General features: G+C 43.6%; 1 protein-coding gene across 1 annotated transcript in view; it reads right to left on the minus strand.

Moving 5' to 3' along the window:
* Nucleotides 1–20797, minus strand: part of Ptges3 (prostaglandin E synthase 3) — a 29625-nt gene extending 8828 nt beyond the window's left edge. Inside the window, exons 1-5 of the mRNA XM_050128142.1 lie at nt 20702–20797; nt 13501–14027; nt 1478–1591; nt 923–992; nt 171–269 (exon numbers count right to left, since the gene is read on the minus strand). Of these exons, the coding sequence (XP_049984099.1) occupies nt 171–269; nt 923–992; nt 1478–1591; nt 13501–14027; nt 20702–20797 (906 nt within the window). The remainder of the gene's footprint in view (nt 1–170; nt 270–922; nt 993–1477; nt 1592–13500; nt 14028–20701) is intronic.
* Between the last annotated feature and the right edge of the window lie 6450 nt (nt 20798–27247).

Genomic DNA, 27247 nt, shown 5'->3' on the forward strand with positions numbered 1-27247 from the left:
AGTCTATATCTCTTGAATATAAAACTAGGAACTTATGTCATTTGGTTAGAAAGCCAAGTATAGAACACCAGCAATTATACACAGGGAAACTCTCTCATAAAACAAAACAACAAAATCAAATTATAAAAATATACTTTTTTATTTCTCAAGCACAGAAAATGACAACTCACCTTTGCCCTCTCCTTTGTTAACCTAGGCCATGATTGGCCAGATTCTCCTTTCCGCAAGCAACATAAAATTGATCTGTCCGTTCTTTTATGCTTGGAGTCCTAAAACAAGAGCATCATCACACCAGTTTATATCTCTATTATCATGGTAAATAACCTATCCCTTTCTACTGCTCCCTTTCCAGATTTCTTTTTAACCTTTTTATATTGTTAGAGATCAAACCTAAGACCTTGAAATGTACCAGGGAATACTCTATCACAGAGCTAGCTGTCTCTTCCATAATCTGGCCATTACTGTGCAGACTGCTGTCCTGAATTCAAGACCCTCCTTAATCAGCACACCCGAGTGTTTCTATGTAGGAAAAGCCATCCTATCTCAGCTTTCGGAAAATTCACCTTATAGGCACAAGCAGACTGAGCAAGTCACGGGAAGTCAGCCAGTAAGCAGTTTCTCTGTGTAACAGCTCTGGCTGTCCTGGAACTAGCTCTGTAGACCAAGCTGGCCTAGAACTCTAGAACTAGAGATCTGCCTGCCTCTGCCTCCTGGTTCTTTCCTTGGGCTCTCAGCTACTAAGGTTTCAGATCTAAAGACAGGCTTCAAAGGTGCTGTCATCTGTCCAGTGACAGAATAAAAACATGCAGGAATGGAGGCTATAAAATATAGCAATCTCTATAAATTGTTATATTAATTAAACTTAATATTTACTGTCAGCATTTCCTCATAATTTAAATCTGAATAAAGCATTAATACTTACATTTGGATCAATACAGTGAAAAAGATCAATTTCATTTAAATGCTTAAAATTATCACTTCCTCCAAGACAACTAAAAGAGAGAGAGATTCAAATAAGCATCATTAAACAATAGATCAGCAAGAAAAACAAGATTAAGTCACTCAGTTTTATCTGAAATAAGCTTTGAGTAACACTAATATAAAAGGTGTGCTGGCTAGTTTATGTCAACTTGACACATGCTAGAGTCATCTGAGAGAAGCCAACCTAAGAAAATGCTTCCATAAGAGTGCACTATAGGCAGTTTGTAAGGCATTTTCTCATTAGTGATTGATTGGAGAGGATCCAGCTCATTGTGGGTGCTTCCATTCTTGTGCTGGTGGTCTGGGTTCTATAAGAAAGCAGGTTAAGCAAGCCATAGGCATCAAGTCAGTAAGCAGCACCCCTCCATGGCCTTGGCTTCATCTCCTGCCTCCATCATGTTCCTACCCTGACTTCTTTTGATGGTGAACAGGGTATGCATAGCCCAATAAACCCTTACTTCCTAAGTTGCTACCCTGAGACAAACAAGCAAATTACCTGAAAGTAAGTTTGGATTTTTCAAAATTTACATTAACATCTTTACTGTCTTCAACACAAAATTCAATGAATACGTAGTCCCTTCGATCGTACCACTTTGCAGAAGCAGGCTGCCTACAAATATAAAAAAAAAAGATACAGTCAAACAGGAGTTCAGTACTTAAAATAACTTCACATTTAACACAGTAATGTATTTCTCTATCACATTTTTAAACTTTTACTTTATATTTACTCCACATTTCAAGGACTCCCACAAGGTAATTTCAGAAGGACAAAAACTTTCATAATAGGGATTTTATTTTGGGAGATAGGGGAAAAAGGCAGGATTTCACATAGATCACATTAGCCTTGGACATCTATCTCATCTTCCACTGCCCACCCACACAACACCATTCATCTTTCTAGCATCATTATAGGACAGAAAATAGCCCTTAACAAGCAAACTGCGTTTTCTCCACAGATGTACGTTCAGCACTGTTAACAGGGCTTTTTTTTTTTTTGGGGGGGGGGCTGTTTTTGAAGACAGGGTTTCTCTGTGTAACAGCTCTGACTGTCCTGGAACTAGCTCTGTAGACCAAGCTGGCCTTGAACTCATTGATTCTCTTGCTTCTGCCTTCTCATTGCTAGAATTAAAGGTGTGCACCACCACTGCCCAGCATTAATAGGGATTTTTTTAAAATATTTATTTATTATGTATACAATGTTCTGTCTGTGTGATGCCTACAGGCCAGAAGAGGGCACCAGACCTCATTACAGATGGTTGTGAGCCACCATGTGGTTGCTGGGACTTGAACTCAGGACCTTCGGAAGAGCAGGCAATGCTCTTAACCTCTGAGCCATCTCTCCAGCCCCTTAATAGGGATTTTAAAAGCCAAAATCTAACATTTAAAACCCTGTCAATCCTTTAAACCAGTACCACTGAAACTAAGATGCATGATTTAAATTATAAAGAAAACTAAGCCACTTTCAGAAGCACATAGTATTTTACAATCCTGGAATTTCAACATTAGAAATTTAGAAATAATAGGGATGTAGCCAGTGGCATAATTTTGCCTAACATTTGCAGGGTCTAGGTTTGATGTACCAAATCCTGGAACAAAATAATTGAAAAATATAGAGGTGTCAAGGTATGTTGTCATAGAACTCAGGAGGCATATATATCAAGCTGTTGTCTTACAGAACAAGGGCTAGAGAGATGGCTCAGTGGCTAAGGGTACTGGCTAGTCTTATAGAAGACCTAAATTCAATTTCCAGCACCTACAGGGCAGCTCATGACCACCTGTAACCTCAGCTCCAAAGGATCCAAGATGAGTAGGCAAAGCACTCATATGAACTGAGTTCTACCATCTGAAGGGCTCCCTGGGACCCATGTGGTCTTAGAACTGCAAGCTGTCTTGTACTCATGTGCAGTGATACATGTGTACACAGTGATTAACACATGTTAAAAAAGAAAATGGCACATTAGCTTCCCCAGTTGAAATGACAATAAGCTAGCCAAAATAAAACTATCTCTTTAGTACATATTGACAGATGTACTAATCTATCAACTATATCCTCTCCCCTTGGAGTTTTTGTTTTATGACAGTGTCTTGCTTTAAGTTCATGTTGCCCTGCACTGACAGAGTTGCCTTAGCCTCCTGAATACAAAATTACACCATTTACATTCAGTTTGAAAGATTTCATTTTTGTTTTGTTTTCTGAGAAAGACTTTCTCTTTGTATCCCTGGCTGTCCTGGAACTCACTATGTAGATCAGGCTGGCCTCAAATTTGGAGATCCACCTGGCTCTGCCTCCCAAGTGTTGGGATTAAAGGTATAAGTTACCACCACTGTGGCAGTTTGTGCACCTGCGTACAAGTACTCATAGAGGTCAGAAAAGCTGGATTTACTAGTTGTAAACCACCAGATAAGGATGCTGAAAACCAAAACCCTGGGCCTTCTAAGAACAGTAGAACATTGCTCCAGTCCTCAATTATAATTTTTTTCTTTCCTTTTCTGTTTTTTTGAGACAGGGTCTATGTAGGCCAAACTAGCCTTGAACTCATTGAGATCTACTTGCCTCTGCTGTGATTAAAGGCACATGCCACTAACCATGGCCCAGAATTCTTTTTTTTTTTTTCAAAGAGAGATAGGGTTTCTCAGTAGCTATGGAGTCAGCCTGGAATTCATTCTGTAGACCAGGCCTGCCTTGAATTTACAGAGATCTTCCTGTCTCTGCCTCCCCAATTTTGGGATTAAAGGTGTGCACCACCACCACCTGGCCCAATTTCTTCTACAATATGGGGGAAAACGGGGCTTTGGTGGCCAAAGTACTTTATTCAGAAGGGCAAAAGAAGTCTACAAAATCTGCTGCCCTCAACAGGGTAGATCTTAGAGGCCACCCTGTTGCTAAGAATACACTAGAAAATTTTAGCAATAAAGAAAAATTTAATCAAAAGTAGCTGAGTGTGGTGGTTTATGTCTATAGTCCCAGCACTTGACAAGCAGATGTAGGAAAACTATTGAAGTCCAGGTAAATCGAAGTTTTGGAGTAGGACCGCATCTCAACTACTGTCCCCCGAAATGGCATTGGTTATAGTACAGTTCAGTGTTAGAGAGCATTTGCCTAGCATGGGCAAACCCCTAGGCTTAAACTCAAGCACTGTAAGTATTTTAAGTAAGATGAATTCATTTTTGTATGCAGTGCTTTTTTCCTTTGGAGAAATCCAGTCTTAGAAATTGTGCTGTTTGCCGGGTGATGGTGATGTACGCCTTTTAATCCCAGCACTTGGGAAGCAGACGGATCTCTGTGAGTTCGAGACCAGCCTGGTCTACAAGAGCTAGTTCCAGGACAGGCTCCAAAGCCAGAGAAACCCTATCTCAAAAAACCTAAAAAAAGAAAGAAAGAAAGAAAGAAAGAAAGAAAGAAAGAAAGAAAGAAAGAAAGAAAGAAAGAAATTGTGGTGCTGTTTGCCATGCCCGATCTACAGAGTGTTCCAAGGCAGTTAGAGCTATACAGCACCTGCTCCCATGTCCCCCAAACAATCAGCTAACCAACCAAAAAATAAACTGTGCTACTGGTGAGATGGATTTGCAATCAAGTAAAAGTATTTGGCACAACTAGCAGCCTGACTTCAAGTCCCAGAATTCACATAAAGATGGAAACTAGGGCTCCAAGACATATACATATTATAAGGACATCCATCAATAATAAAAATCACAATAAACTTGCCTGTCCAGTGAAGACTAATTGCTACAGCTCACCACTATTACCCAGTTGTCCCTTGCTTAACTTTAGAAAACTGTTCCTTTTGGTAAACAACTTTGTGTATCCTCAAGCAACTAGACCAGGACACCTCTGAGAGGCTTTTCTGCAGGACACTCTCGAGTTTATGCCTGTCACAGCAACTTTCAATAACCTCCAATGTTCTTTCCTGTATCATTAGTAGTGTCATCCTGTTCAGACATTAATACTCACCGGTTAGGCTATGTTTATTAAACAATCTTTAAATTGGAAATGAAATCCATTGGGGACAAAGAAGTGACAGATAAAAAACAGACCCTACCCAAATAATCTTGGTTGTGAACTTGGATTCTAAATCCACTAAAAGACATTCTTGTGATTTTCTTGACCAAATTACTTGAAGGGAGAAGACACATCCTAAATAACTGTGGGTTGCACATTCCAATGGCAAGTTCACCTGCCCTGTTGTTGCCACCGCTTCAGGCTCCCAAAGTGCATGACGGAAGGCCAGCAGCAGCTCTCTGAGATTCCTCCAGGCTTTCAGCACCAGACTGGAAGTGACTAAAAGAACTACAGATTCTGGAGAAATAAGTCAGCCATTGTTGGGACTATTTAGTGACATAGCATTATGTAAGGGAAGCCAATAAATCCCCGTCTGTTATACACTAACTGAATTGGTTCTTTTTCCACTAGAGAACCCTGAGTAATACCAAATAAGAGGTACGTGAGGATCTAGTGTAGTATTTTACCTTATTTTAAAATAAAAACGACCTGCTTCTTGCCTAGAAGTTGATGCTTTGGGTTTGATACCCACTCACTAAAGCTAATTCATGAGTGATTCCTTACCAATGCACACAAGTGGCAGCTGAACAAAATTCTAATTACTTGCCTGGTGGTGGTGGCAGAGCGTGCCTTAATCCCAGCACTTGGAAGGCAGAGGCAGGTGTATTAAAGGTATGTGTCACCGTGCCTAACCATGCTGTTTTTCTTTGGCTCATTCATTATTTAAGACATGGGAGGGGGGCTGGAGAGATGGCTCAGTGGTTAAGAGCATTGCCTGCTTTCCCAAAGGCCCTGAGTTCAATTCCCGGCAACTACATGGTGGCTCACAACCATCTGGAATGAGGTCTGGTGCCCTCTTCTGGCCTGCAGACATACACACAGACAGAATATTGTATACATAATAAATATTTAAAAAAAAAAAGACATGGGAGGGGCTGGAGAGATGACTCAGTGGTTAAGAGCACTGGCTGCCCTTCCAGATGTCCTGAGTTCAATTCCCAGCAACCACATGGTGGTTCACAACCATCTGTAATAAGATCTGGTGCCCTCTTCTGGCATGTGGGCATACACGGAGGCAGAATGTTGTATACATAAGAATAAATAAAATCTTAAAAAAAAAAAAAAAAGCACTGGCTGATCTTCCAGGGGTCTCTGGTTCAATTCCCAGCACCCATATAGCAGCTCACAACTGTCTGTAAATCCAGTTCCAGGAGATCCAACACCTTCACACCAATGCACACTAAAAAAACCAAACAAACAAACAAACAAACAAAAAACCCAAACCAACAACAACAAAAAACAAGCCGACAGTAACGGTGACGTGCCTTTAATCCCAGCACCCAGGAGAGGCAGATGAGTTCAAGGCCAGCCTGGTTACAGAGCGAGTTCCAGGCCACGGCAGTTAGGGCTGTTACACAGAGAAACCCTGCTTTGGGGAAAAAAACAACAACAACAACAAAAACCAGGGAAACATTGGCGGGTTAACCCACTTTCTTAGATTTACATTAAGTAACAACTGTTTTCTGTTCAATTTTTCATGTTCAAGTCTGACTCGTCAGTGCCTCAGAACGAGACTTTCCCATATGGAGCAAAAGTGCAATCCTAACACCAATATGACTGGTGCCTTTGTAAGGGGAGATGAGGATGAAAGACACAGGTGGTCATCAAATGAAAGAGAATCTCTAATAGAACGATTTCTTAGAAAATAAACAATCAGAAACAACTTTTTAAGGTTAAGGTCTCTGCAGTTGGCCCCAAACCTCTCTTTACAAATCAAGTCTCTCTACACATAAATGTGATAAACTATTGTTAATATCTGAATTTCTATTGAAATTAAGTGGGAGATAGAATGGAGAGGCTTAGAGGTTAAGACCATTCCTCCAGAGGTCCTGAGCTCAATCCCCAACAACCACATGACACATCTGTAATGAGACCTGGTGCCCTCTTCTGGCATGCAGGCAGAACACCGAACACATAATAAATAAATTTTAAAAAAGAGGAAAAAAAATAAGTGTGTATGTGGGGGGGGGAGCAGGGTTCTGGGGCAGAGAAATGGCCTAGCACTAAAGAATATTTGCTCAAGAAGACCTTAATAAAAGCAAAAAAATAAACCAAAACCAAACAGAATGAGCTCTGTTCAGTTCTCAGCACCTATGTAAAGCACCTTGCACATTCTGTAATTCCAAAGGACTTGACACTCTTCTGGCCTCCTCAGGAACCCATACACATGTGGCAAACTAACACACAAAGTGCTACCATGTAGCCATGTTAATAGCCTCATACAGAAATTACTCAGAAACAGAAAAGTACATTTCTCTTAAGTATTATGTGAGCTGAGAGGCTGAATCTGTTCAAGGCAAAGCGACAGTGTTAACCAGTTAAAAGATCATTCTGACCAAACTATAACCTAAACCAAAGAACTCACACATACAAAGGTACTTTTTATATAGATATATACTGGCTTCTCATGCTTTTCTATATTTTATGAAATAAACACAGCGCTCACTATATACATGTGTATATATATATACATATATATATATACACATATACACACTTCAGAAAGTATAGAAAAGCAGTTAAAGGTTTATGTGTATGAATATTTTGCCTGCCTTGAACTAGAAGGTTGTGAGCCTCCATGTGGTTGCTGGGAACCATCTAAGTCCTTAACTGCAAGAGCAGTTAAGTTGGTTTAGGTTGGTTTTTCCCTCTCTTCATAGCTCTGGCTGTTCTGGAATTACATAGGCCACGGTGGTCTCCAACTCAGAGAAAACTTAACTGCTGGCTCTGCCTCCTAAGCATTGTGATTGAGATTGTGCTCCACTTTGTCCCAAACCAGTGAAGTTCTTTTAAATGCTGGCCCACCTTCCAGACCTGCTAACTAACCATCCACTCCAATATGTTTCAATCTGTTTAACAGAAGACGTGGGTGAATTTGCAAAAAACTCACTTGGGTGAATTTGCAGTTGTTGTGCTACACAGTAACAAAACTCATAGCAAACCTCTAGCTCAACCCTACCATCAAAAGCATCTCATGTAATCATGTCCCATAGCCAAAGCACACTACTGGAAGGTAGTACTGGGACCTGTTCTAGAGATATATCAGGAGAGGAAATCCCAGCTCTTCCTTGGGCCAGAGATGGTGGCTTACACTGTAAACATAGCACTTTCCAGTCTGAGCAGGAGGAGGATCACTACAAGTTCCAGGACAGCCTGGTCTACATTCTCTGCACCATTAACCATGCTTCAATGAGTAAGGTATACGGCTATGTAGGAACTCTGCTCAAGCCTCAGCTTCAGGCCTCCATACATACCAGCACACACATGGGCACCACAATTGCACAAAAATTGTGCATGTTTGTTTGAAATATGCATGCATATGTATGTATAGGGATATGCAACAGCCAGATATGTCTGTCTCACACTTGCTCTACTTCCACACCTTATTCCTTTGAGACATGTCTCACTGAACCTGAAAGTAGGAGGCCAACAAGCCCCAATAACCCCCCTGTCCTGTCCACACAGCACAAATACCTAGCGTTTTATGGGGGCAATGGAAATTTTTAAATGATTTTTATTTTATGTATACTGGTGTTCTGCCTGTATGTATGTCTGTGTGAGGGTGTCAGATCCGTTGGAACTGCAGTTACAGACAGTTTTATGAATTGCCATTTGGGTGCCAGGAACTGAACCCTGGTCCTTTGGAAGAGCAGTCAGTGCTCCTGCTGCTGAGCCATCTCTCCTGGCCCAGGTGATGGACATTTGAACCCAAGTCTTCATGACTGTTCATCAAGTACACTTACTGGCTGAACATCTTTCCAGTCACCTTTTCAGTGTTTTTAAAGCCCCTACCTTTCCACGGCTGGTATTACAAATGGAGGCAGAAGGATCAGAAATTCACAAGAGAATGAATACAAAACTGTTTTATCTGTATCAGTTTCTAATAAGGCACCGAGTCACTAAATTTCTGCTATGGAAAGCCAGGCAGTGGAACATGTCTGTAATCCCAACATTTAGGAGGTGAAGGTAGCAGGTCTAGGCAAGAAAAAGGGGGGAGGGGAGTTTTGGCTGACTATAGTGATATATGCCTTTAATCCCACCACTCAGGAGGCAGAGGCAAGGCCATCTCTGTTGAGTTTGAGGGCAATCTGGTCTACATAATAAAACCTGTTTCTGGGGCTGGAGAGATGGCTCAGTGGTTAAGAGCATTGTCTGCTCTTCCAAAGGTCCTGAGTTCAATTCCCAGCAACCACATGGTGGCTCACAACCATCTGTAAAGAGGTCTGGTGCCCTCTTCTGGCCTGCAGACATGCACACAGACAGAATATTGCATACATAATAAATAAATATTAAAAAAAAACCTGTTTCTGGGAAAACAAATACCCATCCACCCAACCAAACAAGATATCAGTAAGCTAAATATACATGTTAGTTCGAGGCGATTTGACTGTACCATACCTCCCCCCCCTTTTCCCTTTTACTTTTTAGAAACAGGATTTCTCTGTGGAAGAGCCCTAGCTGTCCTGGAACTAGCTCTTATAGACCAGGCTGGCCTCGAACTCACTGAGATCCGCCTGCCTCTGTCTCCCAAGTGCTGGGATTAAAGGCGTGCACCACCACTGCCTGGCACAATTTCAGCTTTTGTTTATTATTTATTTTCTTACGTATGAGTGCTATGTCTGCATATACAGCTGCACGCCAGAAGAGAGCGTCAGATCCCATTATAGATGGTTGTGAGCTATCTATCATGTGGTTGCTGAGAGTTGAACTCAGGACCTCTGAAGAGCAGCCAGTGCTCTTAACTGCTGAGCCATCTCTCCAGCCCCTAAACAGACCAATATTAAATTAGCAATGAGTAACCTACAATCCAGCATTGTCACTTTGTTTCTATGCCTTCTAGTTAAAGTCTAACTCAACAATTAAAAAACAGAAAAAAAGAAGTCAGTTGCCAGGTTACAGTGGTTAGAAAATCAACACTGAAGGAAGAAGCATACCCTATGCTCACTCTTAAGTTTGGAAGGCTTAAGATTTTATTTTGGGAATTCTGCAAAGCATATAAATAAGCATTTATTTAATAAGTAAATAAATAGGTATGTAACTTTAACCCCAGCACCAGAGGGGCAAGGGAAGGCTGATCTCTGGTGTTCAAGGCCAGCCTGGTCTAGGTTCCAGAACAGCCAAGACTACACAATGAGACTATCTCAAGAGAATAAACCTATTTACAGCAGACATCAACAGACAACACCATTAGTTGGAATTTCCCAATTTTTACTTTAGAACTGTTATAAAATTGTATGTATTGAACATTTATCTTCTAAGAAGTTGTTCATATTTATTTTACATGTATGTAAGAACATTTTGCTTATATGTCTGGCACTGGGGGTCAGATCGTTCAGAGAGGTCTGAAGAGGATGCTGGATCCCCTGAAACCAGAATTACCAACTGTTGTCAGTCCCCATGTGGACAGAGCTTGAGAATTGAGCCCAGGTCCTCTGAAAGAGGACTCAACTCTTCAAGAACGAGCTGCCTATCTATCCCCATACACTGAGCATTTAAACATGAAGGATCTAATTACTTCAGAATGTGCACAATGGTGCAAGCTTTAAAAAAAAAAGTGTGTAGCCAGGTGAAGTTGCATACACCGTAATTTCAGAACTTGGAGGCAGAGATATGTAGAACCCAGTTTGGTCTACAGTGAGTTCAGGACAGTCACGGTTACACAGAAAAACCTTGCCTTGAAAAAAGTACCAAATAATAATTAGTAGTAAACTAAATAAAGAGGTATATGCATACATGAAGCTTTACTTTGCAGATCTTAATGGCATGTACCACCTCTAATTCTAGCACTTGGAAGGTAGAGGCAGAAGATTAAGCATTCAAGGGTAGTTCCATATGTAGTGGACCGAATCAAAAATTCTTTAAGTTAATAGGGCCAGGCATGGTGGACCATGCCTTTAAACCTAACATTTGGGAGGCAGAGACAGGCAGATCTGTCAGTCTGAAGCCAGCCTGGTCTACATTGCAAGTTCCAGGACAACCAGTGCTACATAGTGAGAACTTGTTGCAAAATCAATTGTTAGTAGAGGTTGGAAAGATGCCTCAATGGTTAAGAGCACTGGATGCTCTTCCAGAGAACCCAGGGGGTCTATCTATATAACAGCTATATAGTGATTCACGACCATCTATAACTCCATCTAGTTCCAGGCAACCCAACACTCTCTCTATTCTGACCTTCGGAAGTGCTGCAAGCAGGTGGTATATAGACATATGTACAGGCAAAACACCTACACACCCAGGTTCGCTGGATCACAACAGCCTCTATTCAGATCTAACACCTCTGCTCTCTGCTAAAACCTGCATTAGAATCTACAAACCCATACAGACATAATTTTAAATGTAATTAAAAAAATTTTATTTTTACCTCACTGTACTAGTATTTTGATTGCATTCAAGTATATGTATATGCCACATGCTTGCCTGGTACCCACCCATCAGAAAAGGGCTTTAGATCTCCTGAAGCTGGAATTACAGATTACGAGCCACGTGGGTGATAGGAGCTAAACCCAGATCTTTTGCAAGAACAGTAAGCACGTAACCTAAGCCACCTGTGTCCATGGCCAACAAAAAATCTTTAAAAAAAAAAATTGTGCTGGTTGGTAATAGCACATGCCTTTAATCCCAGCACTTGGTATGCAGAGGCAGGCAGGTTTCTGTTGAGTTCGAGGCCAGCCTGGTCTACAAAAAGGCCTTCTTTTTGGAGGTAGTAGCATTATAATTGGAGAAGGGGTAGAATACACTACCTGCAATTTTCACCTATTTACATTCATTACCTACAGAAATGTTTCAAACAAGCCATTTTGACTTTATGTCCATGAATGTTTGCCTGCATGTATGTAGACCACATCCCTAAAACTGGAGTTACGGATGGCTGTGAGCCACCACGTGGGTACTGGGGTCCTCTGCAAGAGAAACCAGAGCTATTAGCCACTGAACTACCTCTCCAGCTCCTAAACTGGTACTTCTGATAAAAAGGTGTTTTGTTTGGTTATGCTCATCTCTTAATTGGATTATGTTTTTACCTAGCAATTCATTTTCTCCTTAGAGATGTCCAATCTGGTTAGTAATTTAAGTACCAAAAAAAAAAAAAGTTTTACATCAATGTCTTAAAAAGCCAGACATTGGCATTGGAATACAGCTCAGGTGATAAGAGTCTCCCCTTACATAAGAGTTCGATCCGTAACGCCTCGAAAATAAAATTTATACCGGTGCGGGTGAGCTGGCTCAACAAGTTAAGGCGCCCACGGCCACACCTGACCACCTGAGTTCTACCCCGACACGACGAAGACACATTCCCATAGCTTTTCCTTTCTCCTCCAGGTGCACTCACACAAGCATAAACGTAAGCAAAAACGAAGTTAAACCTTCTCTTTCTTTCCATGTTTTCCAGCACATGTCTTCTAGGGCCTGTTCCCAGGCACCAGCTAGCTCTAGGGTGTGTTCCATCCCTTTAGAGTTCTAGCCACACAGTATTCAGGGAAGTCCTTACACCTGTATGATTGTTTAATCTAGTTTCTTTTCAATCACTATCCGCAATGAACTTTTAGGGCTGTGCAGCACAGCACCCACTCACAGCAACAAACTCATCCGAAGAAGTTTTCCTGAGAAGGAAAGGCCTGGAAAAAACAGGGTCAAAAATTCTTACCAGGTTAAAATCACCAAAGCTAAGACTGTTAAGAGAACCCGTAACCACCTCCAGCTAGACAAATCCGGTCTTCAAGCCAGTAAGGTGGTCTCTCCACACCTATTTCATCCTCCCGTGGAGGACGCGTGATGAAACGCCATCCCAAGTTTATTGAGAAATACAGAACGAGTCCCCAAGTCTCTTGTGACTAGACACGTGCAGAACTACTACTCAATGTTCAGCAAGTGACTGAATTTGACTGGATTGGGAAGGAGTCTGGAAAGCTCCCGAGAGCGACACGGGAACGGGAAGTTTCGTTGTGGTGACGGCATGGCCCCTCTAGTTGCCTAGCAGTGCCTGCCGCGGAGGGCGGAGGGCCGCGTGGTGCCCCATCGGCAGCGCTTACAGAACTCGGGAGCCCCGAGCCCGGGCCAGGCATCACCGAGGAGCAGCCATGCGACTCCGCGGCTCCGATGCCCGCTGGGCAAGGCGCTCGCACACGAGTTTGAGGCCCAAGGCTAAGTTCCCGGAGTTCCGAGGCGGCCAGGCCGTCCAGGGGGGTGGGGAGATGTGGGGTTTCTGGCCCGAGGAATCCGGGGGGACGAACTGGCGGTGGGGGGAGCGGACATCTGGAGAAAAAAAATATGTCCTCCGCCCGCCAACGGTAACCGGAACAGGGATGCAGGACCTCCCAGCGCACGGCAGGGCGGCCGCCAGCGAGGGGAGAAAGGCGAGGGCCGCGAGTGGGGGAGGGCCCAGGGGCCGTTTCCCGGCAGCCGGGAGCTCCCGCGCGGCCTCTCTCGGGGACGACCTGCCCTCGGCGGGATGGCGCACTCACATGGTGAACGGGGCAGGGGGCCAGGCGAACGGGTGGGCGGGCCTCTCTGGCGGCGGCGGCTGGCGAGTCGACTCCTCTCCGGCGTCTTCTGCCCGGTCGCGGCCTCTTCTCGCTCCCCTAAGGCGACGGCGGCGACGGCGGGCTCGACCTCGATGCCCAGAATGCACCGCGCGGAGAGCGGCTCCCTCAGGCCGGGAGAGGAGGAAAGTGTCGGAAGAGGGGCGCGAGGACGGAAAAGGAGCGTGCGTGCGTGCGAGGGGTGGTGAGGCCGGGCGGCGGCTGGTGACGCAGCAAAATGCCCGGGCCCGGCCGCCGCGCCTGCGCACTCTTTGTTTTCGGGCTCCGCGCGGCTTTCTAGAGCTCTCTACGGAAAGGGCGGGGCCTCCCCGCTCCTTCGCGACGCTTCCCGCCCCGCCCCGCCCGCAGGCCCGCCGCAGGCCTCGGTCCTGCCATCTTCCCGTGCTCCCCTCTCGCGTTAGTAAACCGTTGGCCGCCAACCGCCCGAGCACGCGCACGGGACGCTTTCCCTAGGAAACAGCTGGGCCGCCTCGGGAGGCGGCGGGATGTGGGAGTCTGCGGCGGATGGCCGCGGGAGACCTTGACTAGGGAGCAGGTCTCGGAAAAGAGGTGTTGGTGGACATTTTTGTTTGAGAAAAGGGCTTCCACACTAGCCCAGGCTGGCCTCGAACTCGCAGCATTCCACTGCCTCAGCCTCCCGAGTGTTGGGCGTACAGCTTTGGCTGTTCCGGTGGGGACACGGCTTCGTTGTTAAAGCCTGGAACATCTCGCCCTTTTCCTGAATGTTAGAATCCTGTTGGGGATAGTGGGAACGCAGAGCCTTTACTTTTGTGAATTTGCCTCTAGCGGCAGGCCTGTCTCCTGCTTTGAGACTTTGGCGACCTTGGTGAGGCAAAGAGGGAAAAGTTTCTAGCCATTCTCTTTGCATCTGAGTTTAGATGAGGCTGCGGATTTATTCTAAAATTCTTGTATAGTGCACTGGGTTAAGGTCTAGCGATGTTAGTAACCAAGAACAGTATTTGCTTGTCAAAAATTGACAGATTAAGGCAGACGTAGACCAGTGAACCACTTATTCAGGGCACGGCCCAAGTTTCAGGAAAGTAAAACATTTTGGAAGAGCGGTAGCTTGAAGGCAAGCAAAATAAAGTACTACATGTGTCGTGAAATGAAAGCTGTATTCAGATCTGCAAAATGGGGGTGCTAGGCTCAACATGGTTGAAGGGGATGAAAATAAAAACTTTTGTATTTTGTCTTTCAGTAGTTCAGGCTGCCCTAAACTCACTATGCAGTACAGGCTGACTTCAAATTTAGGGTAACCCTGCTGTGCTCGTATTACAGGCTTTTTGTATTTTGTTTAATGCTATTGGTATCACTGAGCCCAGACTCTGAGGTGATGTTGACCATGTAGTCTTGATCCTCTTTGCCTGTTTCACAAGTGCCAGGCAGACTAACTGAAATCTTACCACCTGTCAGGGAAAAGAACCTTACCACCTGTCTGGCATAGTGGCACAGGCTTGTTTGGTTTGTTGTTTGTTTTTGAGACAGGGTTTCTCTGTGTAGCTTTAGAGCCTATTCTGGACCTCTCTTTGTAGACCAGGCTGGCTTCGAACTCAGAGATCTGCCTGCCTTTGTCTCCCTAGTACTGGGATTAAAGACCTGCACTACCATTGCCTGGCAGTATCACAGATATGTAATCTCAGCTAAGGAAGCTTTAAAGGAGTTGGGGGTCATGGCCCATGCCTTTAATCCCAACATTTGTCAGGGGCAGAGGCAGGTGGATCTCTGAGTTCTAGGCCAGTCTGGTCTATATATCCAGCCCAGGACAGCCAGGGCTATATAGCATGGACGAGTCCTGGGTTCAGTTCATGGCACCACCATTACTACCATGGCCCTCAGAGAAAAGACCAGCTGTTAGGATGGAGCACATGTTTGCTGGAAGAAACAGGACAGGCCTTGTAAAGAAACTTTTTCAGGGCTGCAGAGATGGCTCAGGGGTTAGGAGCATTGACTGCCCTTCCATAATACCTGGGTTCAGTTTAACTGGTCCCAGGAGATCTGAGTCCTCCTGGCCTCCATTGGCACCAGGCTTGTACATTGTGCATAGACATTACATGCAGGCAAAACACCCATACATGAAACAAATTTACAAGAAACAAGGCCAGATGACATTAATCTCAGCAGGGATTAAAGCTCAGGCAGTGATACTCTGTCTGAAAAGCAAAAACATAAGGGTTGGAGAGATGTAGAGAACTCGTTCAATTATCAGCACCCACATGGTGACTCACAGCTGTAATAGGCCAAACACCAGTGCCCGTAAAAAAACTAAAAAAGAAATGGAAATAAGGACTAGAATGGTGTGGGACAATTCTGTATTCTGTCAATTATGTTTTAAATAAACACTGATTGGTCAGTAGCCAGGCAGGAAGTAGAGGTGGGGCAAGGAGAACAGGAGAATTCAGGGAAGGAGGAAGCCCATTCCTGGGCAGTCCTGCCCAGATCACAGAAGAAGCAAGATGTGACCTACCCTGTGGCTAACATAGAATAATGGGCTGGTATACGTTATAAGAGCTAATACGAAGCCTGAGCTAATGGGCCAATCAGTTTATATCTAATGTAGACTTCTGTGTGATTCTTTGGGGCTAAATGGCTGTGGGAACTGGGCAGGAGAGAAACCCCAACAAGCAGGCCCTCGTTACATTAGAAGGCTATTCAGTTCATAAGAGGATGTTACTTTGACTCCCTTTATCTTGCTCATGCTGCATGGCACACTCTGCAGCCTTGGTTCCTAACACAGCACGCTACAACTTGCACTGCCAGTACCTTCCCACATGGGATGTCAACAAACCCTGCTGATGACTTCAACTTCAGATTGAGACTATTGCATCTAATAGAATGCAGTGTTCTTCACTGAACATACAAAGTTTTCTGGGGTTTTGTTTTCTCAAGAAAGGGTTTCTCTGTGTATTTCTGGCTGTCCTGGAACTTACTCTGCAGACCAGGCTGGCTTTTAACTCACAAGAGATCTGCCTGCCTGTGCCTCCTGAGTAAAGGAATGTGCTACCATATCCAGGTTAAGTTTTCAGTTCTTATATAGGCTTAACTATGGAAAACAAAGACTTTTCTACCATTAGCAGACAAATATCAAGTGAGTATATCTTTGACTTGTACTTTTAGAATATTCTCTCCCACACACAGGGTTTGTCTGTGTGGCCTTGACTGTCCTGGAACTCATTCTATAGACCAGGCTGACCTCAAACTACCTTTTGGGGGGTTTGGGACTTGAAGAGATGGCTCAGCAGTTAAGAACATATACTGCTCTTACAAAGGTCCCAAGTTCATTTCCCAGCACCCGTGTCAAGCAGCTCACAATTACATGTAACTCCAGCTCCAGAAGATAAGTGTAGTCCTGGAACTCTGTGTAGTTCTGACCTGGAACTCTCTATGTAGACCGGGCTGGTCTCAAACTCAGAGATCTGTCGGGGTCCAACCCCAACATAAACTAACTCTCTGGACCGGCGTGGAGGCATGGGAATAATTGAGACACAGTTCACACAACAATATCAGAAGGAAGTCTCAGGGTTCATTCAAATCCTGAAAATCACCTGCATTTATTCTCCAAATAGCTTTTATCTCCAAAGGTAAACTGAGGGGGGAAGTCCATTAGCATTCTGTTTCCCGGGTATGGAGTAGCAGGACCAAAGTCAAGTCCTCAGCTCTGTCACTAGCTTCGATTAACACCTCTTCCCAGGCAATCCCCATAATTGCAAAGAAGGGAACAGAACAACATTAGTATATCCTGACCCAAGCGGCAGCCAGTCTGTAAGTGCTATTGTGACCACCTCAGTTGTGACTGTGATTTGAGCACCTGGCCGCATACAATGCAGAAATATGTGGCCTGTATAATATTGCTCCACAGAGATCTGCCTGCCTCTGCCTCCAGAGTGCTGGGATTAAGTGTGCACCACTGCTGCTTGGCTTGAATCAGGGATCTTGTGTATGCTAGGCAAACATTCTAACACTGTGCTAAACATCACCAGCTTGAAATACATTTTTTTAGCACTAGGTATTGAACACAGCATTTCATACATGCCAAGCAAATACCCTACCATTGAGTTGTATTCCTAGGTTTTTTGTTTTTGTTTTCTTTTTCTTCCCCTTTGAGACAGGGTCTATGTAGCCCTGATTGTCCTGGAACTCACAGTGTAGATAAGGTTGGCCTCAAAGGTCTGCCTGCTTCTGTCTCCCAAGTACTGGGTTTACAAGCATGTGTTACCTATCTGTCTTCCTGACCATTAAGAATACATAGTAGTCACTCATTACTCTCAGATTGGATAAAAACTGATGGTAGGTGAGTTAGAGTTGGTCTGCAAGCAATAGTTTGATAACCTCTGGCTTGCATATGGACCCCAGGGTGTAGGGAAAATATTCTTTTGAAACAATTGTCTCTCATGAGACACTTTGGAAGATTCAGGTCTACTGAATGGCAATCCACAATCCACTCCTCCTCTTTCCTCCTCCTTTGGTTACTTCTCTGACTTTCCTAACCCCATCTCAGTGGGTTTCACATACTTCATTCATGCCATTAGCTGACATGACTCAAGCTGTGACAGGTTTGCCTTGTACATTTACTGACAATGTAGTTTCTGCTGGGAGAAGGTCATGATTCAAACACAGGAGTTACTTTATGTTCTCAATATTTCTAGAGGAAAGAAGAGGCTTTAGAAGATTTTAGAGCCGGGCAGTGGTGGCGCACGCCTTTAATCCCAGCACTCGGGAGGCAGAGGCAGGCGGATCTCTGTGAGTTCGAGACCAGCCTGGTCTACAGAGCTAGTTCCAGGACAGGCTCCAAAACTACAAAGAAACCCTGTCTCGAAAAACCAAAAAAAAAGAAGATTTTAGAAAAATATTTTGGCTCATGCCTTTAATCCCAGCACTCAGGAGGCAGAGGCAGGCAGATCTTTCTGAGTTCGAGACCAGCCTGGTCTACAAGAGCTAGTTCCAGGACAGGCTCCAAAACTACAAAGAAACCCTGTCTCGAAAAACAAAACAAAAACCCCCCAAAAATTAAAAAAAATAAAAAATTAACATAACATTTTTTTTAAAGATTTATTTCTTATGTATACATTCTGCCTCCATGTATGCCCGCACACCAGAAGAGGGCACCAGATCTCATTACAGATGGTTGTGAGCCACCATATGGTTGCTGGGAATTGAACTCAGAACCTCTGCAAGAGCAGCCAGTGCTCTTAACCACTGAGCCATCTCTCCAGCCCAACATAGCATCCTTTAAGGGATCTTTTGCTACATCTTTAGGGAAAATAAAGAAATGTAGTTGTATGAATTGCAGCAACAGATCAGCTGAAAAAAGATTATCAATCTGGCCTTCAAAGTGAGCAAACACAATTGCCCAAGAATCACTATTTTGGAATAATCAATCATCTGTTGCTTAGTATAAGGAACATTGATCATAGCTGGTTCTTTGCCAAAATATCCCTTTGATTCTACCCTGCTCTTCTGTGTTAGGCAAGCTACTGCTTCAAAATAAGAGTTTAATACCTTACCTGGTGAAATGGGATGGTGTAGCCATAAAAGTGAACCGTTATGCCATAAAACTGCTGTAGGAGTAAGTTTCGTAGGTAATATACATGCTTGCCAAGGCTGATCATAATTAACATAATGTACTTGCTGTTTCTGTACAGCATACGTTGCCTGGGAGAGTACCTGTCAGGCAGCTTCTATAAGCTTTCTTGTGGAATATGGATCATTGCTCCCTTTAAGAATTTCACTCAGTGGTTCAGGATCTCCCGTGGGATATTTTAAATTAAAGGTCTCAGTCTTTGTGTGTTCTCTTAAAAGTTTGTAAACTAGGGTTGGGGAGATGGCTAAGTAGTTAAAGCACTGACTGCTCTTCCAAAGGACCTAGATTCAATTCCCAACACTCACAGGGCAGCTCACAACTGTCTGTACTTGTAGTTCTAGAGATCTAATGCACAATGACTTACATGCAGGCAAAACACCGCTGCACATAAAATAAAAATTTAAAAAAAAGAGAAAAGGGTTTGTAAACTATCTTTCTAATCCAGTTTGTAGGTCTGCCTAGCTGACAGGCTTAACTGGCACATTGGCACTTTTACAGACCCCTGTCAGGATCTGGGGCTCAGTTCCCTGAAGCTACTTTTGTGCAGTTTGGCTATCAGGCTTGGAACCAGGATCTGGGCTTGAAGCTGGGTCATGTGGTGGAGCACAAGCCATGGCCCCTTGGCCATCCTGTCTGGGAACCTGGAGCCAGGAGGTACTAGTCCCTCATTGCCTGCTGTGCCTCGGCACAGACCATGCTTTTATGTCTAGCAGTCCCATCTGTTAGAGGTGGCTGACAAATTTACAGGCTCTCAGGTGCCTGCCATTATAGCGGCTGAGACTGCTGTGTGAGACCACAAGCTTAGGTGGGTATAGCCACACCAATTATTATTATCTTTTTTTTTTAATTTTTTTAAATCTTGTAATCACAAAATTAGGAGTATTCCTGAATCCTCATCTGGTAAGTCATAGATTTATCTATAATAGGTTCTTTGGCTCATGGAACTTCTAGGCATTGCAACTAACTGGACGCTGACTGTAGACCAGGCTGGTCTCGAACTCACAGAGATCCGCCTGCCTCTGCCTCCTGAGTGCTGGGATTAAAGGCATGCGCCACCACTGCCCAGCGAGGTACAGCCCTTTACTTTGTCTCTACCTTTCCTGGCTGCACTGCACAGTGTGGGTCACTCAGCTGGCTGCCACAATCTCAGTGGTAACCTAGGCCATTGCTAGGTCATTCTTTCCGCCTGCTCAGCAGCAATAGAGGCTGTGGCAAGGTGACCAAAGCACTGCTACTTGCAGGAAGGCCAGGCCTTATTCTGGCCACTCCAAGACCTGGAGCAGCCCGCAGCGTTGGTGGATAAAACGCTAGCACGGGGGTAGGAATATAATATTTACAAACTCTAAAAATGTTTTGTTTCCTTTGTTTCTGCTCCATTTCAGCTCCTCTAGCTATCAAGATACACCCAAGCAACTGTACAGAGAGTTGAATACTATTTACTTGTTCCATATCTACAAATATTTAGTTTTATTCCCAATTTTATGCCCGCCTTTCACTTTCCTTTTTTTACTATCTACTATTTATTTCCAAGTGCTCACTATTTACCTCTCCACCTGTGGTGCAATTTTCTTGCGGGGTACATACTCCCTTGTATGCCTGGCCACACTCCTGTGTGTTTCGGGGTTCACTGGTCAGTCCCATGTTGGGCACCAGCCTTGACAAAACTACCTCTTGCCAGGTAGATGCATATGTTTGTTTTATTATTTTTATTCGTGTTTTTTTAAAAAATATTTATTATGTATACAATATTCTGTCTGCCCGCTGCTCCTTCTACACCTGCAGGCAAGAAGAGGGCACCAGACCCCATTACAGATGGTTGTGAGTCACCATGTGGTTGCTGGGAATTGAACTCAGGACCTTTGGAAGAGCAGGCAATGCTCTTAACCACTGAGTCATCTCTCCAGCCCCTATTCATGTCTTCTTATTCTTTACTAATATTTTCTAAATCCCCATGCCTCTATCCTGGCAAGAGGTAACTTTGTTGAGGCTGGTCCCCAACATCGTACTTAATAAAACACTGTGAGGTCATTTAAGTAAGATTTAGGAGTGCTATTGTACTGTACTCAGCCTATTTAACCTACCTTTCACAACCTTACTTGCCTCGGATTATCTACAAAATCAACTTTTCCAACCTAAGCTAAGATATAGCTTTAATCTTAAATCTACTCTTCCCTATCCCTGTCCTATGAGTAATTCATGTATACATGTGTACTGTGGTAGTCATTTGCTGAAAACAGCAATAGACTGGAAGCTACTTTATAAAATGAATATCCACCACACTGGCTAACATCATTTTTCAGATAATTGACTCACAGCTGGAGTCAGTTATTCAATCCTTTCTTAAAGGCTGTTAAAGATGTCTGTAAAAGTATCCTTCATTCCTGCCCCGATGATGCTTTCTGTGCTGTTCAATAAAAAAAAAAGTGAAGCCCTCTGTTAGGGATTCACACACACACACACACACACACACACACACACACACACACACACAGAATATATATACTCTTAAAGTTTATAGCACAGAAAAAATTATATGGGAGGTGGTTCCATTGGCAAAGTGAAGTGCTTGCCACATTAAAAATGAGGACTTCAAAAAAATTAAAGCCAGGCTGATGTTGATGTGTGATTCCCCTCTGTATGCTGTGAATACCATTGGTTAATAAAGGACTGTCTTCAGCCTGCACAGGGCAAATAGAGGTAGGTGGGGAAAACTAAACTGGGCGAAAGAACGAGGAGTCAAGAGAAGCCATGCCAGATGGAGCTTTAACCAGTAAGCCACAGCCACGTGGCAATATACAGATGAATAGAAATAGGTTAAATTAAGATGTAAGCGTTAGCCAATAAGAAACTAGAGTTAATGGGCCAAACAGCGATTTAATTAATACAGTTTCTATGTGGTTATTTCGAGGCTGAGCAGACGGGAACAAAGAAGGGGCTCCTTAAAACATCATGTGGTGGTGGTGCACGCCTTTAACCCCAGCACTTGGGAGGCAGAGGCAGGAGGATCTCTGTGCATTCAAGTCCAGCCTGGTCTACGGATTGAATTCCAGGAAAGCCAGGGCTACAACAGAAACACACTGTGTCAAAAAAACCAAAACAAACCCCCCCAAAAAAAAGTAGGTTAAGATCCTTGGTAGTACTCATGTTAGAAACAAACACCACATGAAGCAGTGTCTGCCTGTGAACCTCGTCCTGGAGAGGCTGTAAAGGAAGAATCACTAGGGCTTGATGGCCAGATATTCTAGCCAAATTCCTCTTCTCCAGGTCCTGTGACAGACCATGTCTCAAAGCTGGGCGGTGATGGCGCACACCTTTAGTCTCAGCACTTAGGAGGCAGAGGCAGGTGGTGGATCTCTTGGGTTTGAGGCTATCCTGGTCTACAAGAGCTCCAGGATAGGCTCCAAAGCTACAATGAAACCCTGTCTGTGAAAAACAAACGAACAAACGGGGAACAAAGTGGGAAGAACTTCAAAAAAGCAACGAGATGGAGACTAACTGAGGAAGAACCTTCACACTGACCTGTTTCCTTGCTCATGCAAATACATAGTGCATTCACAATCACATGAACACACACAGATTACAGAAAGAATGCCAGGTATGCTAGCTCATACCAAGCTGATTGCTAGGAGTTGGGGGCTAGCCTGGGCTTAGAAAGTAAACTCTCAAAAATATAAAGCCTGTTGGGCATGGTTGTTCAAGCCTGTAAGGTAATGTCAGTACTTTGAAGGTTTAAGGAGAATTTTGAGTCTGAAGTGCAGAGTAAGATCTGGATCATTGAAGACTACAGTAATAGCCTGCATCAGAACAAACAAGGGCTGGAACAACGGTCATCTGGTAAAGCCACTCTGTTCCTGCAGAGGACCCATGCTTGTTTCCCAACACCTCACATGCTCTAACTCTAGTTCCAGTGAATTCAATACACTTTTCTGTAGACAGCAGTCAGTTCTTGTCTCACCAGTCCCAAAGAAACACAGAGGCTTATATTAATTATAAACTGTTTGGTCTATTGTCCAGGCTTATTACTACTATCTAGCTCTTAAATAAACCCATAATTCTTATCTATGTTCAGCCATGTGGCTTGGTACCTTTTCTCGGTAAGGCATTCTCATCTTACTTCCTCTTCCCAGAACTTTCCTAGTCTGGTTGCCTCGCCTATACTTCATGTCTGGCTATTGGCCAATCAGTTTTATTAAATCTATAGGAGTGAAAATTTTTAGCGTACAAGAACATTGTCTCACAGCACTTTTCTGACTTCTTGAGGCACAAGACATATACATGGTTAACATGCACACTTCAAGAATTTAAACACACCTCCTCCCAACATACTTTTTTTTTTTTTAAAGATTTTATTTATTTATTATGTATACAACATTCTGCCTCCATGTAGGCCCGCATGCCAGAAGAGGGCACCAGATCTCACTACAGATGGTTGTGAGCCACCATGTGGATGCTGGGAATTGAACTCAGGACCTCTGGAAGAGCAGCCGGTGCTCTTAACCGCTGAGCCATCTCTCCAGCCCCCAACATACTTTTAAAAACTGATAATTCATAAAGCCAAAAAGTGTTGTCAGTCTGTTATGGCAGAAACATATATGGACATGCTTTTGTTTTCACACAGGGCAGTGTTTGCTAAGTAACAAGTTCACAAGTTGATTCAGTTGGCTACTATGTGCCAAGTAGTTTGAATTTCCTTGCTTGAAGAAAAACAAGACCCTACCACCCCAGGCAGCTTTTCTCTATGTAGCTCTGGCTGTCTTGGAATTCACTCTCTAGACCAGGCTGGCCTGGAACTCCACCTGCCTGTCTTCCAGCATGTCACCACTGCACAGGCTACTTTATCCCAAACTTAATTTTGATATTAACTCACATGCCATAGATTGTTAGAGACCACAGAATACCAGGCAGAGAGCTGATACAGATGCAAAGGTCATACAGAGTTTGAAGCCAGCCTCATAAAGTCAAAAAGAAAAGAGCCCCAGCTATAATGTGTAATGCAAATTCAGTATATTTTCAAGAAACCGCAGGGTAGACAGGCAACTCAACTGCTTACTCAGAGAATCCAGACTCAATTCCCAGCAACCACGTATAAATAAACAGCCATCTATAACTCCTCAGGCACTGCATGCAAGTGGTACAAAGACATACATGCAGGCAAAACACTCATACATATAAAATAAAATTTATAAATGTAAAAAAGTAATTTCTTTAAAGTTCAATGTGGTGAGAATTTAGGAGACAGTGTATATGGAGTGGAGGATAGGGTAAAGGGTTGGAGAGAGTTCAGGACTAAATCGACAAGCACTATACACCTATTTAAGGAGTCCTCCCACCCCTTTTAAAGGAGACTTTTAAATGAGAGTTGTTTTTTTGAGACAGAGTTTCTCTGTATAGCCTTGGCTGGCCCAGAATCACAGATCTACCTACCTCTGCCTCCTGAGTGCTGGGATTAAAGGCTTGCACCACCACTGCCTGGCTTGAAACTTGTTTTTAAGACATGGTTTTACTGTGTAGCCCTGGCAAGCATGGAACTTGCTATGTACACTAGGCTGGCCTCAAAAATCAGAGATCCTCCTGCCTCTTCCACCGGGCCCAGTGTCTTAAATCAATACTAATCAACCCTAAAAGCTTACATGTTCAATGAAGGCTTTGTCCCTTTCTGATATATAAACCATGGGAAACACCTAAGGGTCCTTCCCTCTCCTTTCTTTGCTTTCTAGTCTCCAGTAGGCAGTTTTGTTCCACTTCCTCCCAGCCTTCATGTTCAACCTTCCAATAGTCTACTTTAAAAGCTCAACAAAATCAACATTTCTTTCTTTTAAATATTTATTATGTATACAATATTCTGTGTGTATGCCTGAAGGCCAGAAGAGGGCGCCAGACCTCTTTACAGATGGTTGTGAGCCACCATGTGGTTGCTGGGAACTGAACTCTGGACCTTTGGAAGAGCAGGCAATGCTCTTAACCATTGAGCCATCTCTCCAGCCCCAAAATCAACATTTCTTCACTTAATGTTGTTCCTTGATAGTTTTATAGTAAGTCTCAAACTTGGCACGTAGTCATGGAAAACCTTGCAACACCCGATCTTCCTGCTTATACATCTCAAGTGCTATTATTGTGCATGACACCATGCTAAGCATAAACTGAATTTCTTCCATCTTGTTAAAGTAACAGAAAGCCAAATAGCTTGAGGTAATATTTTTATTTTTGGTTATGAGCCTAGCCTTTAACAGCTGAGCTATCTCTCCAGCCCTTGAGGTAATATTTTTTTTTAATTTTTTTTTATTTTTTTATTTTTTAGTTTTTTCGAGACAGGTTTCTCTGTGGTTTTGGAGCCTGTCCTGGAACTAGCTCTTGTAGACCAGGCTGGGCTCGAACTCACAGAGATCCACCTGCCTCTGCCTCCCAAGTGCTGGGATTAAAGGCGTGCGCCACCACCGCCCGGCTGAGGTAATATTTTTTATAGGCCTTTTGGAGACAGGCTTCAACTTTTGAGGCCTAAATTGGCTTGAAACTAATCTAGGCTGGCCCTGAACTCATGATCCTCTACTTGACAGCTGGGGTTACAGATACCATTCCACACCCAGCATGAGTAAAGATGGCCCCATAGGGAGTGGCACTAAGAGGCATTGTTTTGTTGGAGTAGGCATGGTGTTGCTTGAGGAAGAATGTCACTGGGGATGGGCTTTGAGGTCTCATGTGATCAAACCAGGTCAAGTATGGCATTCTCTTTCCGCTGTCCACCAATCTGGGCATATTACTCCATGCCTGCATGCCTTATGCTCCCTGCCATGACTATATATCAGAAACTGTAAGCCAGCCCTAAATCCAGTACTCAGGAGGCAAAGTCAGGCGGATCATTGAGTTTAAGGTCAGTTAAGTCAACAGACAGACAATAGGGCTATTACACACAAAAACCATCTAGAAAAACAAAACAGAAACAAAACATGGTCATGGTGTCTCTACACAATAGGAACCCCAAGACATGGATGAGTAAGTTTCTTTTGAATATGTATATCCAACCCCTGGCACATAATAGCTCTCAAAAATGGTGAGAGGTTGTACACTTGGGAAGCAGATCATTGTGAATTCAAGAAAAATATGGTCTACCTAATGACTTCCAGACTAGTCAGGGATATGTAGAGACCACATCTCAAAACAATTAAGTGGTTGGCACAGTGGTTCATTCAATGAATAAGCTAGACACCCAAGTCTGATTGCCCAGTCCCATGGGGGAGGAGAGAACTTGCACACTCTCTTTGCCTTCATGGTGCTACATGGCATGTACTGCCTCCTCCCACAAATAAATGCAGCAATTTTTGAAAAGACTTGTTTGCCTGTGCATCACCTGGGTGCCCAGTGCCAGATTTAGAGGGTATCAGATCGCCTGGGCTCACATCATAGACAATACTGAACCTGAATCCTCTGGGAGAGAAGCCAGTACTGCTAACTGCTAACATTACAAAACCCTAAACAGGTGTGGTGGGTAGGTCTTATCTGTAATCCCAAAATATAGTAAGCTGGTGTGCCAAAGAATAGTCAATGAATTTGAGTTCTCCTGATATATATGAATTCCAGGCCAGCTTGGGCTATAGTTTGAGCCCTTCTCAAAAATCAACATCAACCAGGGGCTGGAGAGATGGCTCAGAGGTTAAGAGCACTGACTGCTCTTCCAGAGGTCCTGAGTTCAATTCCCAGCAACCACATGGTGGCTCACAGCCATCTATAATGAGATCGGTGCCCTCTTCTGGCATGCAAAAATACATGGAAGGAATGTTGTATACATAATAAATAAATCTTAAAAAAAAAAATCAACATCAAAAAGTTTATTGATCATATTTTGTCATTTAGAGATTAAAAATTTGGGGGGGGGGGAAAGATAGGGTATCCACTATGCAGAAACCCAGATCGTCCTCCCTCCTAAATGCTGAGATTAAATGTGTGCACCACTATGCCTGGCCAAGTCAACAAAAAGTTTCTAAAAAAGAACTTTGCCTATATAGTATACACCAACAGAAAGCATGAGTATGTGTGCATGTGTGTGTTTGCACGCGGTGATGGTCTTAAAATTAAGCACCTTCAGTTTACTTTCAG

This window comes from Alexandromys fortis, unplaced genomic scaffold (genome assembly GCF_014885135.2).
Source record: "Alexandromys fortis isolate MF-2015 unplaced genomic scaffold, M_Fortis_MF-2015_v1.1 scaffold_263, whole genome shotgun sequence".
NCBI lineage: Eukaryota > Metazoa > Chordata > Mammalia > Rodentia > Cricetidae > Alexandromys > Alexandromys fortis.